The following is a 15,347-nucleotide window of genomic DNA, read 5'->3' as shown; positions in this document are numbered from 1 at the left end:
TTTGTGGAGGGCAGGACACACAGTTGTCCTGTGGACACACTGTCCCACCTGAGCTGTGGATTTCTCACAGTTTATGACAAATCTAATATCTTTAAATCCAAATTTTGGATTAAATATGAACCGAACTTTCTGTGTGGTTGTCTGTCTCTGTGTTTGTCCTGTGACGGACGGGCGACCTGTCCAGGTGTTTCTTTCTGTCGTCCATCGTGAGGATCGGCTGCCTGCAGCTCTGCATGGGGCAAAGCAGGAGGGAAGATGGACGGATGGACATCATATCTCTGCTCAAACTTCTGTCCTCAATGGTTGAACATCATGCTAAGAGAAGTTAGAAGTTCAAACCTTCAGAGTTTTTCAGGTTGAAGGATGAATCTATGACTTAAGAAGCAAACTAAAAGCCATATACACATGAAACGAGGATAACAAATATCTGGAGAAGTATTCAAAACCTGTAAATGATAGAAATCTTCTCAATAGTTGATGAGTCAACAATGATCAAGGCAGACATGCCTTCCACTGAATAAACAGACAGAACTAGAGAAGCTTGATAATGTCTGAAGGAACAGCTTTCCACTTCACTTCAGAAGATATTTTCCCACGTGCACGGCATGCAGCTCAAAGCTGAAAGCATGCTCTGTACACCGAGGCCACCTTTAACAAGCTTATTTATTAAGCTGCGCCGGTGGCTCGTGTCACCTGGTGGACAAGGAGTCATGTGAAGACAAGTTCACAGCTCGCCCACTTACTCAATTACTGCGCCTGCTCTGGGACGCAGCTCCAGTTTGTGACATGCAGCGAAATTTCTTCAAATATTTGTCATAATACAGCATATAGCTACAGTTCTGCAGGTATAAGTCTGAAAATGAAAATGAAATGTCCTGTTATGTGTCTGTCTGCCACTGAAGGTTGCAGTATTCATCCACCAAGGTGATTTTTGTGAATATTAGAGTTTTAGCTACGAGCTGCAAATAGACGGAGCATCAGAACCTGGGCCGGCTCGTGATGTTGTCATGGATACCGGTTCAGGAGGTTGTCACGGTCATCTTCCATTCTGAATGTTTATTTTTGAGCCAGAATGAGCTGACGTCTTTTCCAATCAGGGAAAAAAGTATTGGGGTCTGAAGGAAATGGCAGCTTCAGTAATGAGTGTGTCAGCTCTGACGATGGATGTTAACCTGCATGAAATCAACAGTCACCCGGGAAAGAGCTCCTGTAATTACCGAGCACCGCCGAGGAGCAGCAGCAGAAAGACACAGACGCAGCTGAAATCCATCTATCCCTGCTTCATCAAACATGCAGGATAATGTCCTTTGATTTCTGCGAAAAACACATATACGCACAGGAGAACATGCAAACTTCACAGTAAAAATGCACTCAAGGCCAGATTCAAACTAAAGAATCTTCACTGTGAAGTGAGAACTGCAGCACTCCTGGCCCCAAAATATAAAATATATAGGCAAATATCTATGCATTCAGCGAGAACACCTCTTGGTAATTAGGAGGGATTTACATCTGAATTCAAACCCGTCAAGATTTAAACTGCTGCTTGTTTAAATCTTCAGGCAGCCTATAACTGGAAAAGATACTTTCCATCTCAAATATGTTTGCAGATGTTCAAGTGGGACTTATTAAACACCACCCACAACTCTCGAAATGTTTTTTTTTAACAGCACATTAAGAACGTCTGCAGAATAAATCAGCAGTCTGATGATGCATTTTCCTTGCATGATTTGTTTCTCCTTTTACATTAGTAGAAATAAAGGAGGGTAAAAATATGAATAACACATTCAAACACATTTCAGAACTCAATTTATCATAAGTTCTGAACAATGAATTAAAGATAAAAACGCAGCGATTTTGTTTCTGCTCCCATTTTTAATGACGCGTGTTTCCCTTGAATATCTTTCACAAATGTGTCTAAATCTGTGTAGGTGAGACTTTTCTCTGAGAAAATCTCTCCACCTCACAGGTGTGGCGTATTAAGAGGCTGATTAGACTGTAGGATTATTGCACAGGTGTGTCTAATGGCCTCGATGAAAGCTCAAATTTGTGACCAATATTTGAGAGAAATATGTCTTTTGTGTACATAGAGCGTTTTCGATGAGATGGTACTTTTGTGCAGGGATTTTTTCAGGATTAGCTTTCAGAAAGTTGTGATTGAAAACACATCTATTACCCCTTCAGTTCAAGTGAGTGTGCGACTGAGAAGTTCTGGAGGTTGGCAGCAAAATCAGAACAAATGTTTTTTTTTTTTTTTTTTTTTTATGTGGTTATGGAAATGTGCAAATTTTACAGCCAGTTTGACAGGAAAATGTGATGCTTTCAAGAAAATTACTGCATTCAAGTGCTCAAGAACCATCAGATCAGAGCATTTCTTCCTCAGATTTCATGTGAGAAGTCATTGATGAAGCAGTGACCTCCAGCTTGAATTGTGTAACCATTAATCCATGACCAACTTGACGGTTTAACCATGCCAGTGTGGGATTAACCAAGACTCCATCTTCAATTATGTCGTTAAACTGATGTAAAACAAAGCCGTCCTCTCTTCCGAGGGCAACAACAAAGGAATTAACCCCGACAAAGCTCTTAAGGTTCATCACTGCTGCACTGACAGTTGAATGGATTACACTAAAAGGATCAAGGAAATGTTCAGTGTCTTATATAAACGGCTTTCTTTTTGTTCAGAAAAGTGTTCAAACAGCTCCTGCATGAAGGAAATTCATGTCAGACATCATCTGATCATCTTCACAGCTTCAAGAAAACAAATAATTAAAAGAAAGTAGGATTTTAAGGCTATTTTTGGTGAGTGAAGTGTTACATAAGTTGATTTAATTGGTTCTAAAAGTGTTCCTCACTCACATAACATCAGCTTTAAATTCAGGTGGCATGAAAACTAAATGAGCCGTGAGCGTTAATCCAAGAGCGGTGCAGTTCACTGGAAGCTGTTATTAATTGCGTTATGTCATGACTCAGTGTTTTTCTCCACATTATATAAAACTGTGGGCAGCCTATGGCTGCGATTCACTTAACTTCAGATCATCCAGAAATAGCAGCATCACCTTCCTCTGCAGTCTGAGATCAGAAAAACCAGACTGATACAAAGAGTTCATCAAGAAGTCTCACTTTATAGAGCTAAAATATGAGGGTTTTATGGCGGTTCCGAAAAGAGCTTTATGCATGCTTGTTATATTGATGGTATCAAACTACAGTAGTTTTTATGTTTATGTATGTCACTCTGCAGTTTGTGCAGATTTGTGAGACTGCTGAGTTTTTTAAAAATTTTTTTGCTTTTGACCACATTTTGAATGACTTTCATGGAAACTTGACTCTTGTGCATGAAACTAACTTGCGACATGATGAATGTCTTTGGGCCTGATTCAGGATCTGAGCTCAATCATGCATCAAACTTGCAACATCTCATTTTCAAAGTAGAGCAGCTTTTCCTTTAAGTGTCTGGGTTTTCCTGGAATAAGCTAGACTGTGTAACGTGATGGAGCTGTCCAGGCTTTAAAGTATTAGAGAATAGAAACAACAGGCCAGAGTTAAAAATGTTAATTTACCTTGAAGGAGCTGCAGAGTTCCCTGTGTTTAGGCTTCATGCTGATTTCTTTGACTCAAGAGGCCAAGTGTGCTCTCTACTGGTTGGAAGGGAAAATAACAAAGCGTCATGGGATTTTTCTCTTCCACTCTCCAGTTAGAGGTCCATAAATAAATAGATAAATATCCATCATTGACCCAACAACTGTATTTTTGTGCAACATATTCAAAGGGTATAGTTATAACTAATTGGTACTGTGATTGATTCTTCCAGAAAACTTGCATTATGTAGGTTTTGTGTCATTTTAGTCATGTGAGGTCGAATTGCATTTGATGAACATTCAAAAGATCTGATCTCAAAGGTCTCTGCACTCAGCTCATCAGTGTTTTTTCCAAAACAGTTTTATAGCTGAGGTTATGGAAGCAGGCACCGCCTAAAAAAAAAAAACATGGTTGAGGTCTTTAAACACACCACCAAATGCAGAAAACATCAAAGTGCATGATCTTTATTTGATATACTGTGAAGTGCTGTCCAGGTGGCACCAAATGGCAGCAGTACAATGACTGTATAAGGCTCTTTTTTCACTAACGACAAACTGGGCTTTGTAGAGTTTGGCTATTGATCCAGCACATGAACAGGAACACCTGCCAATGACAGATGATGGCATTTATAAATAGATGAACCTGGACCACATGTGGGTTTTGTTTTCCTCCTATTTTTGAATAAACTCACCCCGGAGAACCCTCCTGTGTCCATGTCACACAGCAGCCGAATGTCGAAGGCCATCAGCGAACGCTGACCCGAGAGGACTGAACAATCAAACCCCTGAGATTAACTATTCGACATGCGATCAGGAAGGTGGACAGCAGAAGTGCTCGTAAAGTCTTCAACATTCAAATATGAAAACAAAAAAAAATAACAGAGCGTTTCAATTGCACAATATTTCAAATCCCTCTTATTAACCTCAATATATCACCATCATCCTAAACTAATGGCCAAGTCAAGTCCGCCTTGGGTTAAACATCAGTTTAACCCAACTAATCATGTAATAAAGGACAATAGTGTTATACTGTGAGCCATTGTCAATGGAAAAAAGCCAATAATGTGATGAAATAGTAGAAACTTAATGTAATGACTGCAGTGATTCTACTTCATCTATGCAGTAACTTACTCTACTATTGGAAATGTGGAACATTTCTGGCTTTTTTTACATTTAAAATGGCCAAAAGTATTGAGCTATTGGTCTTTTTTACATTAGGAGGAGGTTTTATTAATCCTAAATCTCATTTATTTTTAAAAATCAAATACTTTATATTTGGTAAAAAAAAAAAAAAAAAAAAAGAAAAAAGAAAGACCTTGAAGAAAATGACTTTAGCTATTAGTTTAAGAGGGTGACGGTATATATTCATATATTTCATCAGTGTACAAATATTAAAGATAGACTTCAGATATGTATTTTATGTAGACAGTCTCATTTCATCATGATGACATGAATAAACTAATGAAGATCTCTACCTCTAATTATCAAAAAAACATAAGTTCGTCCTGCGTTTTCTACTTCTAAGGCTGCAGAGTCAGATGTGGCAGGATTCTCACTGCTGCGACTTTAACGCTGCTCGTGTCGGCTTTGCAATGGAGTCACGTTTTTGACACTAAGCCAGGCCGAGTCCCCGGCTGGGTAACGATCGTCTGTTGGTGGTTCGATGGCGCAGCAGACGATAAAGACGGTTTTTCCATATGTGGACTGTTGCCGTGACCCCGGTGTGATGGCAGGAAGGGCTTAGCTGCAGAGTCGAGAGCTGCGGCAGCTTTACGACTCCCATCTCCAGGCTTATGTCTCCCTCTAGGGGGACGACTGCAACTGATGTTTCATTCAGCCTCCAGGCTCAGGCGCTTCGGCTTAATCCCGTCCGTCGAGAGAACCGCCGCCCGAGGTGCGTCACCTTCTGAGTCACGTCTTTGGCTTTGGTGAAAATTTTCAGGTTCCTGAACCCAGCGGGTGTCACACAGCGGTGCACGCAAAAAAAAAAAAAAAACAAAAGCAGGGCCCGGGTCTGGCGGAAGCCTCACGCCCAGTGAACCTGAGATTCAGCCTTGGAGTGGCGCTTGGCCTCCATGATGGAGAAAGCCTCCTGCTCCTCGCTCATCTCCTTCAGCCTCTTCTCCTCCAGGAACGACACCAGGGAGTCCCTCATGTCCACCACCTCCAGCATCTGCTGGAGGACCCGCTCCTCCTCCACCTGCTGCTCCGACGTCTTGTCTGCCACACACACAAAAACATACACACTCAAGTCCAACAATCTGGTTATTATCACAGCAGAAATGCACAACTGACATAAACAGAACCAACATTTCTTGAACATAAATAAAGACTTTCTTGCAGAAACAACTGTTAAATGTGCGTGTGTTCCTTTAAAAACATCCACAGCAGTGTTCACAGAGGGTTTTTGTGCTCGGCAGCCTGAACTACGCACCGCTCAGCTCCATGTATTTCCTGAGCTCCAGCTCCAAGGCGCTCTGCTTGTCCTCCAGTTCCAGCTGTCGAGACCTGGGAGAGAAAAAAACAAACATCAGCCGAGTCACGTAGCTGCAGGTCGTCCTCGGGACACGCCGCTAGTGGAGTTTGGCCACAAAGATGAGCGCCCACGGCGAGAGCGAACAGTCACCGCAGTGTCCGGGGCGGGAAGTCTCCGGCTGATGTGGACCCTGCGGCTGCCGGGTCACTTCCACTCAGCACAGAGGGCCACGCTGTTCCCGCCGAGACTGTGTGTTTTCTGTTTGGGCGGGCCGCACACTTACGCCACCATGAGGTCCGATTCCTCAGAGACCAGCGCGTTCTTCTCGTGCACGAGCTGGATCCACTGCTCGATCATATCGGCGCCGCTGCTGCCTGCAGGAGGAACGCGGAGAGGGTTTGATATGTGGGCCTAACAGAGGGTTCAGCTATTCAAGCAATGTGGAAATAAATCTATTCACTGCTTATGAGGCCAAATACAGACATTTTTGTTCAAATAGATAATAAAAGCAACAATAACATGTATCAAAAATGTTCCTCTTTGGAAAAAAGGTTGTTCTGTATATTGTAGTTAGTATTTTATATTCATAATCTATCCAGACATGTATTTATGTTTAAAAAAAACCCCCACAGTTCAGGCCTTACCTGCTTCTCCTCGCAAAGTTTGCTCCAGCGCCACACCTTTGTCCTCCAGGTCTTTGAAGGTCACCTCGATCTCCTCCAGTCTTCTCTGGATCGACTGTGCAGCAGGGATAAAGTGCACAGCATATACAAGTAAGTAGGAAAATAAATAAATCACAAAAGGTAAACGTACATTATTATTCTCTTTTTCTCCGCGTGCAGATCCTGAAGGTGAATTGCACAAAGTAGATACACAACAGACTGTTTGCTGTACTATTTATCAGTTTTCCCTGTTCAAACGGTGGTGCGGACTCATCCAGGACTGAAGTCTGTGGGATTTATAACATCAACAAACCAAAAATACTGTGAAAGAGAAGGTTTCTAAACGTATCCTCCATGTTTTGATAGATCTAACTGTACTGATAGTCTACCTGTTTAATTTCACTGAGTCATAAAACATGAAAACTTAAGATTTATTTGTTGTCCTGACCTGAGCTTGGCGGAATCGTTGAAGTTCGCTCATCTTGGCTCGCCGCTCCAGTGTCTTCATCTTCATCAGCTCCAGCTTCTCAGCCTCCACCGGGTCAGAAGGCACATTCTGAAAAGACGGCACACCACTGAGCGCCGCGCTGCAAATGCAGCCTCCAGCTATCGCCTCACCGGTAACGGTCTTCTTACTTTCATATCAAACGGGTCAGTTTCATATTGTTCAAACATGTCATCGTCATCTTCGTCGTCGTCGTCGTCGTCTCCCTCAGCGCCCTCCTCTGAAGCACTGTGAGCATGTCTGAATGTCGTTTCTGTGGCAAATGATAAAAAAGACGAGTTATAAATGACAAAGTTCGATGAAGGAAGTAAGAAAATAACAGCAGTTAATCAGCTATAAGACTATGACCACGGACGGGAAAGTGACAGTAAGCAACATGGGTCATTTTTGCATCATGGGTGGGATATTATTAGACAGCGAGGGAATATTTTGTTTTCAAACTTTCCGGATTCAAAGCAAGAACTTTAGGAAACAAAAGATTTCAGTCTGCTTGACAAGAAAAACAAAAAAGACAATGACAAAACGTGCTTGAAGAGAGGGAAATACTTAGTTTTATGCTCAATTAGCTGCTATTTGATTGAATCCAAAACTCTTCACTTCACGCACAAATATGAAATTAAATGGGAGTTTGCTGAGGTGACGGCTTCAGCCGGTCCAGCGCCGATACGTCACCAAACCAGACACACTCCTGTTTTGGTCGTCTTCCGTCTCTTACAAGATAAAACCCATGTCTCTTATTCGATGCTGTGCCTGTTTTTTGACATAATAAATTAGCATAATGTGAACAACCTTACTTAAACCATCCACCTACTCTTAAAGAGTGTGGACAGACAACACTTTAAAACGCTCGTTTCACCAAGGCAAAGGCACTCGGCCGACTGTCACATGACAGCTGACCCAGATGAATCACTGGTCGTTGAAGGCAGCTCTGAAGCTGCTGCTGTTTCGGGGTGTTCCCAGCCTGAAACCGTCAAAATCTATAAAAAAGTAGTTCAAGGGAGGAAAAGTAAGGGGAGGGTGACTGACGCAGGTGGGAATGAAGGCCAGGATGAGAGGTTTGATAGAATATAGAAGCTACTGCGGCTCAAATGACTACAGAATTTCATGTTGGTTCTGATGTAAATTCACAGAAATACACAGTGCAGAACCAGCCAAGGCGGCCATGATGAATCGTGGATACAGCTTAAAGCATCAACAATGGACAGCTGGGTATTGTAGTTAAACCGTAAAGCAGTGGAGGATTGTGGCCTGTTGCATCATTTACAAAAGGAAGGAAGAAAAAAAAAAGTGTGTGCTGTGTGTTGTTGATTTGGAAAATGTTCTGCTGGGAGTCTGTGGGATATGCCCTCTTTATGGACTATGGTTACAGATGCTTTAAAACCATTTCAAGTAATCCGTCATGGTTTCAACATAAAGGAATCATTTGAAGTAAATACCTGGTTTAAGGTGTTGTGTTATCCTTCTAACTTGACATTTTGGCAGTAAAAGTGGGACATAAACAACAACACAACTGGTCCTCAAGTTCAATCATTCCTCTGACTCACTGGAGAGGATTTTAAACTCACCGGCTCTCCCCGGCTGAGTCACGAGGACACTGAGCCGGGTGGTGATTCTCGGGGACGACAGGTTCCAGGGGGAAAATTTGGAGCGAACCCTGGTCTGCCCGCTTGGCATCTCTTTCCTCTTGAAGCAGCGGCGGTTCCTCTTTTCCCGGAAGTGACCGGCGGTGCTGCCGCTCCAGTAGCCCTCCTCCTCAGGGCCGTCCAGGCCCTCCGGTTTAGCAGGACCTCCTGCGTTGGCCGAAGAAGAGGAGCAGGAGGAGGAACCGCCGTGGGTCTCCGAGTCCGAGTCGGCGCTGAAGCTCTGGAGGTTCACCAGCTGGTCCCTCTCCTCGTCTGTGAGCTTAAGCTTTCGCAGTGACTGTTTGGGCCGGGAGTCTGGCCCTGCGTTGGAGGCGTTGCTCGCGGGGGATGAAGGCGGGGGCTTGTCTGGATTGGAGGGATTAGAAAGGTGCAGTGTGCGAGGCTTTGCTACTGGCGGAGAGGGCTGAGGGCTGGGAGACGTCTGCCGGGAGTTGCGTGGCTTCGGGACTGGGAGGATTTCCTCTTCGGGAGGTGCTGCCACCTCAGATTTAAATGGAAGGTCTTTGGGAGTTTTGGGCATTTGTGTTTTTTCGGGATCTTCTTTGGGTTTAGGCACAAGCTGATCCTCCACTTTAGGTGTGTGCGAAGTGGGATCACGGTCTGGAGCGTGTTCAAACTCTTCATCCGAGGGAGAGAGGGTGTAATCATCACTGGAAAGCCCATCTGCTTCATTTTCATTTTTGCTGTCCTGAATAGAGACATGGCAAAAGATGAGATGCACAGGAAGGCGAAAATGTGAAAATCAAGCATCAATCAAATCAGTGTCGGTGGTAATCATTCCACCTGAAGGCATGGAAAGATACATCTGTTCAAAAGACAGAAAATAAACAAAATAAAGACATATAGATTGAAGAATAAAAACAGGACGGGAGAAAGATCCAGATCAAGTCTTAGTGCGAAATTCAGAAATTTAAAGCTCGTGTCCGGAGTTTCCGTTCGTTTCCAACGTATGTATCATTTTTCAACAGAGCTTAAATGTGTCAGTTTGGTTCGATACTACAATATAATATTAGCATAAAGCAATATGAAAATGTATTTATGAGCCCCGCCTTCGTCTCATAGACCCCCATGTTATCCGAAAAAGCGCCGGTCAGCGTCAGCCAATAGATTTCGAGCTTCCGCATTCTCGTGCTGTCAATCAAAGCGTGCGCAGCCAGAGAGCATGGCCACTCGCCCAGGCAGAGGAGAGTTAGCTCTGCAGCAGCCGCCGCGCTTACCTCGGATATATCCACTGTCTGCTGAACATCCACCGTAAACAGCTAAACATGTAGGATGCTGTAGGAGTCGGAGGCTCTCATTTTCACCCGACAGATAATAGCGTGCACAATTAAAGGGGCGTGGCTTGGCCGCTCATGAAAGCAGAGGGAGGGCGGAACCTCCAGACATTGGATTAAAAAAAAAAAAACCTCTCTCTTTCAAAACTCCGGACACGAGCTTTAAGAGGAAAATACAGAGATTTGAAAACAAGATACAGACTGAGAGCCTCATTGTTCCAACACATTGGGACATCAAGATTTGCACATGTCACAAAATTCAGCACAACTACATATAACTGACACATAAATAACCAGACAGGCTTTAGTCAAGCATTGTGTTCAGAATTACCATAACAGGAACAAAGCTTCTGCCACACCGCTGATATTAGTACGCTAAATGTGTGATGGCAACAGCATTAAATATGGTTTGAGGGAGTGCTTAGCGTCCCTGGATATCGTGAGACGCTGCTTTCCTTCAGCTCTGACATGTCAGATGTGGATGAATTAATTATTGTGTGCCTGACATGTCACATTGGTGAGTTTCCTTATTTTTGGAGACTGTCTTGGTGCAATGGGTTGAATCATGCTCTTTTTACAGGAACAGCATAGGATGGAGCATTAAGGCAACAAAAGAGCACTGAGTGTACAGAGTAGTGAGTAATCCTTCGCCGCGAACGTCTCTGATGGTGTGGAAATAAACCGGCATTTCACAAAAGTTGCATCAATGATCAGCTAAATGTTGCAATTCCAGCTTCAAACACAAAACCTTCATTTAAATTAAAAGCCCAAAATATCACGAAGCGTTTTAGATACAACAAAAAAAATCATTTTTATTAGCAAGATTTTGAGCAATTCCTATTCACATTGTGTTTTGCGACTCGTCACACTCTTATTTCAAATAAATTAGCCAACACAGGACGTGGATTTTGAAACACACGCTGTCGGCTCGGCCCAGCTCCTCCCTGCACAGACGACGCAACAGAAGACTGTGCGACGAGAACGTTACAAACACGACGAGTCGTCACGGGGTCTCAGAGTCATCAGCTGCAAAAGCAACACCACGGTTTACATCTGCTGCGCTCGGTGACCCACCTTACAAGACGTTTCAGCCCGCTCCAGTTCTTCAGAGTGCAGCTCACAGTAGAATTTCCCTACAGGGACACCACAAAGGGAGGAAACAAAAAAATAATGTCAGCTGCGCACAAGAGTAAAAATCTGGCTGTTTTCTTCAATTATTAATCTGCTGTGTCTGAAATGACACCCCACTTAAAAAGGTTCTCAGCACAAATTATTAATTGGAGAAATAAATAAATAAGTAGACGCTCACTTGTAGGAGCAAAACCTTTTCCTGGCTTAGAGAGAGAGAACGCATTATACCACAGGTGTGACAGTTGTCGAAAATGCATAAACAAGCGCTTGAAAGTGATTTTGTTTCTTTCCAGTCACCTCTGATGGGATTTGGTACTTCTGACTCCCACACAGTTTATGTTACTGAGACAATTCAAAAGCTATTCGAAAATGGTGTTGTTTATAAGGAGCGCAGTCAGAAAACACACGCTAAAGCTAAAAAACATTCACTTAGTCATCTAAATTTCCAAGGACAAACGCAAATGTACAACAGCAATCTTTGTCAGGCTGATGTATCTTCACTCGCTGCAGATACTGAAAACAACAACAAAAGAACACAAAAATTGATGGGTTCCACCGGAAATGTACTTTTAAAGGTACAATTTGCAATGTTTTAAATTGAACACTGAGAAAAAAAAAGATGAATGAAAAGACAACAGTAATGGTATCATTCCCATGGCTGAAGGTTTAGATATTAAAGGCATGAAAAGTCTATAAACAAGCGACCTCTAGGGAGTCCGCGCTCGTCATTTCAGCATCTAGTTGTCCTCAGTCTGATTGTAAAACTGACTGATTGAATTGTAAGTACAAAAGAACATGGATCTCTTGGTAATAACCCACTGAAAAAAAAAATAAAACGACAAACTATGACAGAAATTTTAAATAAAAGATGAACTAAAGACAATGCGAGTGTCGCACTCATTTATCTATTCCTGCCACCTGATACACAACACAGGCATTACTTAAACAGTGCATGTTGAATCTTTAAGTTAGTTAATCAGATGACTGCTGTCATATTTTATGGTTCGTCTCTCTACATGTTGAAGGGACGCACCTGTATTCTGGTCAAACGTGTATCCTCCCAGCCGGAGCGTAATGCCACATCGATGGCAATTGAAGCAGCTTCGGTGGAAGAACTTGCCCTCAGCGCTGATGCGCTCCAGCACGTACACTCTCTGGCCGCAGAAGTAACACTCCTCGCTGTTGGTCATCGGCACAGAGGTGCAGGGCTCAGGCTCGGGAGCCATATCGGGTGCGAGTTCAGGGGATACTGGAGGCGCTAGTGACTACAAAACAACAACAATGACAACAAAAACTAAGTCAGATTCATCCAGCCACTTTATCTCACTGGGTGTCGGAGCTGATCTCAGCTGATTTTCGTTGAAGGTAGGTTACCAGTCCATCACAGGACTAACACAGAGAGACTGACAATATACCGGCGAGCAATTTAGAATCACCAATTGACCTTAATCAGTCAGTGGGAGAAGATCAAGACAGGAAAAACATGCAAACTACAGTCAGAAATTCCCCCAAGAGCAGAATCAAACCAGAAATATCCTGACTGTGAGTTAGAGTGCTAACCACTTCAGTACTGCGCAGGAATTAGTCTGATTCTGCATTTAGAAACTAGTAGAGTGACAGAGTTACATGTATAGCATGTTTTCACTAATTTTGCAAAAGATCTCACTGAAGAAATGAAAGTAAATTAATGTTTTTAGCAGATTCAAATTGATGCCGATTATAAAGAAATGGATAAGCTACAATATTTCTTTTTACATGTTGCTTTATCAAGTCAATCATGTTGTGGATGAGGAAGGTTTCTGTCTTAAAACTGTTTTTATGTGAAATTTAAAATAAAATTACTTTTGATGAAGAAAATTACAAACTTGTATATAAGGGTGACAGACAACAAGAACAGAAGCTGTAAATTAATTGATGGATTTGTTCAAGAGAACTTTGAGTCCCAAAAAGCCCTAGAGAAAACTATCTGGATAGTAGCATTTCACATCCAGTTATACTGTGAGGAACATTTTAACCAGGACTTATTGTTCGACCCCCACTCTAAACAAGTCTACAGGGCTGCTTTCTTTCACCTGTGTGCTACCTAAGGCCAGGAGCATGTTCCTGACTCTGAGGAATTAATCCATCTGTCATTTTGAGAGTAAACTATTGCAATTCAATACCGGGGTGTTGGAACGGCTTTCTAAAAAGTCTCCCATTGATTCAAAATGCTGCAGTGAGAGTATTGACAGAAACTAGCAGGAGAGATCACATCACTCCAGTATCAGCTTCTCTTCATGGGCTTCAGTTCAGACTGCTCTCATGTGGGAAAAGATCCCAGTTTGACAGAATCTTCACATTTAACGTCATGCTTAACACTTGATAAAACCTACAGAACCATTTTCTGGGAAAGCTGCTGTAGGTTTAGACTGCAGGGAGCCTGTTGACAATCACACATCAGTGCTGCAAGCAACTAACATTGTGTGCCTCTCTCCTGCTGTCTGTGCTCCCATTCTTTATCTCCCCGCAACATCACTGTCTCTGGAACTGGAGGTTTATCCAAATCAAGTCTACAGAGACTGGATTAGATTGCCGTCTGATGTCAACTTGTTTGTTGTTCTCCATTTTCATCTCTTCTAATTCTTTCCTGCTATCTTCTAATTGGTGCAAGGAGAAAGCTGCCACCTCTGATTCTGGACCTTCTGGAGGTTTCTTCCAGGTAAAAAGGGTTTTTTTCCCCCCACTTCACTGTCAGTGCAAGCTTGCTGATTCGGGATTAGTTTCTTGAAGTTCATATTCACTTGTTTCATATTGGAAAAGGTGCCCAGTGTCATCGGCTGGAAGAAGATGGAGCACTCACACTGTCGTCATCTCCCATCCTTCTTAACGTTGCTGTTCTCTTCTCAGATTGCAGTTTCTCCTTCAAAAAGAAATCGGGGGGAAAAAAAACAAACATCATATGACCTGATTTCTCTGATTATGTGGAGAGCAGTGACTCCTAAATATGATTAAGCTATTAGCAGAAACCACTTCCTTTGACAAGACAAAACAGACATGTGAGTCATCAAACAGAGACTGAATCCCACCCCCACTTCCCCGACTCCCCCTCTCCCGATGTGAACTCCAGCCAACGAGCCGGCGTGCTCAGAAAAATCTCTTTTATCAAACATTTCTCTGGGCTGTGTCAACAGTGGACTCCGGCCACGGTGGCTGTACCTTGCGTCTTTGCAGAGAGTTGTGCTTCAGTGTGTTCAGGAAGAAGACGGCAGCCTGTGTCTGGGAGAGAGTCAGGGGCTTGGACGACGGCCGGAAGGCTTCAGGTTCTGGTACCAAAGGAGAACAAAAATGTCACCAAACAAATTCTTGCTAATGTCACCATCAGACCACACTGCGAATCTAAACACTCCTGAATGGGCTCGTTGACCTACTTGCAGTCTTTCTCAAAAGCTTCTTAAAATATCCTGACTGTACTTTGTTGGAATCTTCAAGGTGCACCTTTAATACCTTAAATCCTTCATGAGAAATGCAGCCGGTGCCTTCAACTTGATTTTTCTGTGGAGTCACAGCAGCAGCAGTTGAATTTAACTTGTCAATCTACATACAAAAAAACTCTCCAGCCTCAGCGGTGACTATCACTCCCACTCCCTCGTCATTCCAGATAAGGCGGCTGAAGATTGACAGCTCCCTCCTGTCTGCACATCAGTCAGCGGATCCGGCATCACAGACACGGCGAGCGTTGGGTACCGTACATCACACCCACTTCAGCTCATTCAGCAAGCCTCCCAAACCCTCCTGCTCACATTCACGCTGCAGAAACTCCCTCCAGCCCTGGAAAGACCCGCAACATGTCCCTCTGCTCGTGGAGAAAATCCTGATTCAGTGCGGGAAGAGCCCTGTGCTCCACCCCCTCCGTCAGCGCCCGATAAGCCCGCTCCATATGCTGCCTGCTCGCTCTGCCTGCTGCTGCTGCTGCTTGGCTGGCTTAGTGCAGGAGAGCAGCACAACCAGTAGAGGCTGGCTCTGAGCACAGCACAAGCCACTTAAAGCCCAATGAATTCTGGGTAACTTCTTCTTAAAGAGACAGCACTTCTCAGCACTGGGC

The 15,347-nt window shown here is 43.4% G+C and overlaps 1 protein-coding gene across 1 annotated transcript in view; it reads right to left on the bottom strand.

The window, feature by feature from the left end:
• Positions 1 to 4,024: 4,024 nt before the first annotated feature.
• Positions 4,025 to 15,347, bottom strand: part of mical1 (microtubule associated monooxygenase, calponin and LIM domain containing 1) — a 31,534-nt gene continuing 20,211 nt past the window's right edge. Inside the window, exons 15-25 of the mRNA XM_030118972.1 lie at positions 14,462 to 14,568; positions 14,106 to 14,165; positions 12,300 to 12,531; positions 11,210 to 11,268; positions 8,784 to 9,549; positions 7,350 to 7,471; positions 7,162 to 7,269; positions 6,696 to 6,789; positions 6,335 to 6,425; positions 6,010 to 6,083; positions 4,025 to 5,795 (exon numbers count right to left, since the gene is read on the bottom strand). Of these exons, the coding sequence (XP_029974832.1) occupies positions 5,602 to 5,795; positions 6,010 to 6,083; positions 6,335 to 6,425; positions 6,696 to 6,789; positions 7,162 to 7,269; positions 7,350 to 7,471; positions 8,784 to 9,549; positions 11,210 to 11,268; positions 12,300 to 12,531; positions 14,106 to 14,165; positions 14,462 to 14,568 (1,907 nt within the window). The 3' untranslated portion in view covers positions 4,025 to 5,601. The remainder of the gene's footprint in view (positions 5,796 to 6,009; positions 6,084 to 6,334; positions 6,426 to 6,695; positions 6,790 to 7,161; positions 7,270 to 7,349; positions 7,472 to 8,783; positions 9,550 to 11,209; positions 11,269 to 12,299; positions 12,532 to 14,105; positions 14,166 to 14,461; positions 14,569 to 15,347) is intronic.

Source organism: Salarias fasciatus, chromosome 20 (genome assembly GCF_902148845.1).
Source record: "Salarias fasciatus chromosome 20, fSalaFa1.1, whole genome shotgun sequence".
Lineage (NCBI taxonomy): Eukaryota > Metazoa > Chordata > Actinopteri > Blenniiformes > Blenniidae > Salarias > Salarias fasciatus.
Note: the sequence above shows the minus strand (reverse complement) of the source record. Positions and strands in the feature narration are given on the sequence as shown.